The sequence below is a fragment of the Plasmodium cynomolgi genome, chromosome 14, assembly GCF_000321355.1.
Source record: "Plasmodium cynomolgi strain B DNA, chromosome 14, whole genome shotgun sequence".
NCBI lineage: Eukaryota > Apicomplexa > Aconoidasida > Haemosporida > Plasmodiidae > Plasmodium > Plasmodium cynomolgi.
The window spans coordinates 768,968-771,551 of record NC_020407.1 but is presented as its reverse complement, the minus strand read 5'-3'; the positions used below and the strand labels follow the sequence as shown (position 1 = coordinate 771,551).

General features: G+C 43.7%; 1 protein-coding gene across 1 annotated transcript; it reads left to right on the top strand.

Annotated features, from left to right (window-relative positions):
• Window positions 1–684: 684 nt before the first annotated feature.
• Window positions 685–2,479, top strand: PCYB_142660 (hypothetical protein; the record flags this gene model as incomplete). Its single annotated transcript, XM_004224737.1, has 5 exons — window positions 685–699; window positions 965–1,015; window positions 1,225–1,299; window positions 1,546–1,618; window positions 1,866–2,479. 5 exons carry the CDS (start codon window positions 685–687, stop codon window positions 2,477–2,479), a joined length of 828 nt encoding a protein of 275 aa, XP_004224785.1.
• Between the last annotated feature and the right edge of the window lie 105 nt (window positions 2,480–2,584).

Sequence of the window (2,584 nt, the reverse complement as noted above, 5' to 3'; positions counted from 1 at the left end):
CCCCTACATGCTATTCGATGTATATAAAAATGAAATAACCTCCTTGTGGAATAATTTCCATGAACTTTAAATTTCTCATTAAAGAAGTGCGCCAATTGGTTTTGCTTAGGGTTGGTTATGTGAAGAGAGAGAAGGGCATATTTTTATTCTTATTTTTATTTTTTTTTTCCTTTTCTCACTCTGTATGCCGCTTGTGTAAAGTCCGACGTGGCGTGTGTCAATCTATTCGTCATACCGTTGAAACGTATGCAAGTGCCCCCAACTATTGTGCGTACCTTTATTTCTTATGGGGTGGAGCCTTTTTTTTTCGAAGGGGCTAAGGTGAACGGGCGAGTCGATTTTTCGAGTCTGGATGTGCTCGTATATATCCCCCCCACGTCAGGTAAAAATGCGTGCAAGGCAACTGAACAATCGCAGTTTGAAAATGTGATGTTTTTCAAAATTGCCAAATTGTGAAAGTCCCGTTCTGTTCCCCAGTCCTCACTCGGTGCTCCGGAGTCTCTACTCCCCCAGTTAGTGCTCCCCAGTCAGTGCTTCTCACCTCAGACGTAAGCACAAACACAAGGGAATAAACTTCCCCAATTTTGAACGTTGCATGTGCAGGGGAAGAACCCCCCCTTTTCGTATGCGCATTTCATTTTGCATTTACCTCCGTAAGAGAGGAGACAATCCCCCACCTCACCAATGGATTACTCGGAGGTATGAACACATAAACGCGAACAAGTGATACCCCCCTTCGAGGGAGTCCACGTGAAAAAGTGGCACTTGCAGATTTGCCCACTTGTACATTTGCACATTTGCAGATTCAGTTGTGTGTACGTGTTTTCCCAACTTTAAATTCGCATTTTCGCATTTTCGCCTTTTCGCCTTTTCGCCTTTTCGCATTTTCACCTTTTCGCATTTTGGCCTTTTCGCCTGTTCGCATTTTTGCCATTTTGCATTTTGGCCTTTTCTCCCCTTCAAGGTAGACGAAGATGATGAGGATTTATACGAAGGGTTAGAGGCTGACAATTTGGTAAGGTCCTCGAGCACAGGTCGCACATGCGTGTGCGCGCAGGAGCAGAGGATAATGTTTGTGCGTGTTGCCACATTAGGCCTCCTGGAGTGACGTGACAAATCGGGAGGGAAGCAATTTACTTCGAGGAACCACGTTTTATTTCGTTTTGCATCTCTTCGCTTTGTTTCACGTGGCTACATTTTACTTCCCCACCCCCGATCGAACAGCTGCAGGGATCATACGAAAAAAGAATCGAAGAAAAAAAAAAGGAAGTCGAAAGGGCGCCCGTCAAGCCGAAAGAGGTGGGGCATTTAAGATGAGGTCAAATTGGGGCCCCCAAAAAAAGGAGCAGTATTTCTGCCCACAGGGGTCAACCGGTGGAGGGGATAAAGAATTTCCCATTTGGTCGCTCCCCCCATTTGGTCGCTCCCCCCATTTGGTCGCTCCCCACATTTGACCGCTTCCCCCATTTGGCCGCTCCCCCCATTTGACCGCTCCCCCATTTGGTCGCTCCCCCATTTGACCGCTTCCCTTTCCTCGCATCGTAGCAATTTTTTGACAAGTCGAGAAAAAATTTATACAAAAAGTTAAGCGGTGCTAAGGCAGTGTACACCAAAAAGGGTACTACACACATTTTTAAAAACGGCAGGATATAATGTGCGCACGAGGGGAGGAGAACTCTGTGGGAAATATATACGTGTCGATCGTAGTGCCCCCTCTTCTCCTTCCCCCTGCATGCACAGCAACGATGAAGAAGCACGCGCAAAATGACCTCGACGCTTCCTGCTTTATTGATTGCGTTTGAAGCGATCGATTTTATTTCACACTCCTCCCACGTATAATCCCCCACACATACCATTTCGTACAGAACCCTGCTTATTTCTCGGAGCCCCCCAAGTGAGCGAAGACGCAGAGGAGGAAAACCAAAATGTGGAGTTCTTATTACTAGTCAATTTATTGTACTTTATAAATGATGTGGTGATAAAAAATTTTTGCGATAAAATCGGGAAAGTGAAAAGAGTAGTTATTCTGGAGGATGATAAATATGGGAAATCCTTAGGGATATGTTTGGTAGAATTTTATAGCATAGATTCGTCACAAAATTATGTAGCTTTTTTGAAAGAGAAGCTGAAAGCAGATGTGAGGAGGGTAAGCCCGGACGTAGAGGAACAAATAAAAGCTGATGAGCTGTACAACTATGGAGGGTATATGAATAGCCACACGGTAGAACTAATAAAGAGAGATAATTTGGATGTTTTGCAGTGCACGGAAAATATTCATGAAGCTTTAAGTAAATCACTAAACTTGAATAAGCACCCGATTTTTAGTTGGTTTAATACCAGCATGAAAGATGTCCTCAGTACATACGTTAAGTCCGAATTAAAAAAAAAAAAAAAAACGCCATCATTAATAATGATTACATGGATCGGAAAAACGAAAGCGACTCCGATTCTGGAAGTGATATATCCGCGCACATCATAGATTATGTTTCGAAAAAGAATAAGTTCCTTTCGTATGGTAAGTCCTAGGGGTGTATGTATATATATATATATATATTGTCGGGGCCGGGCGCTTCCGCATTTTTTT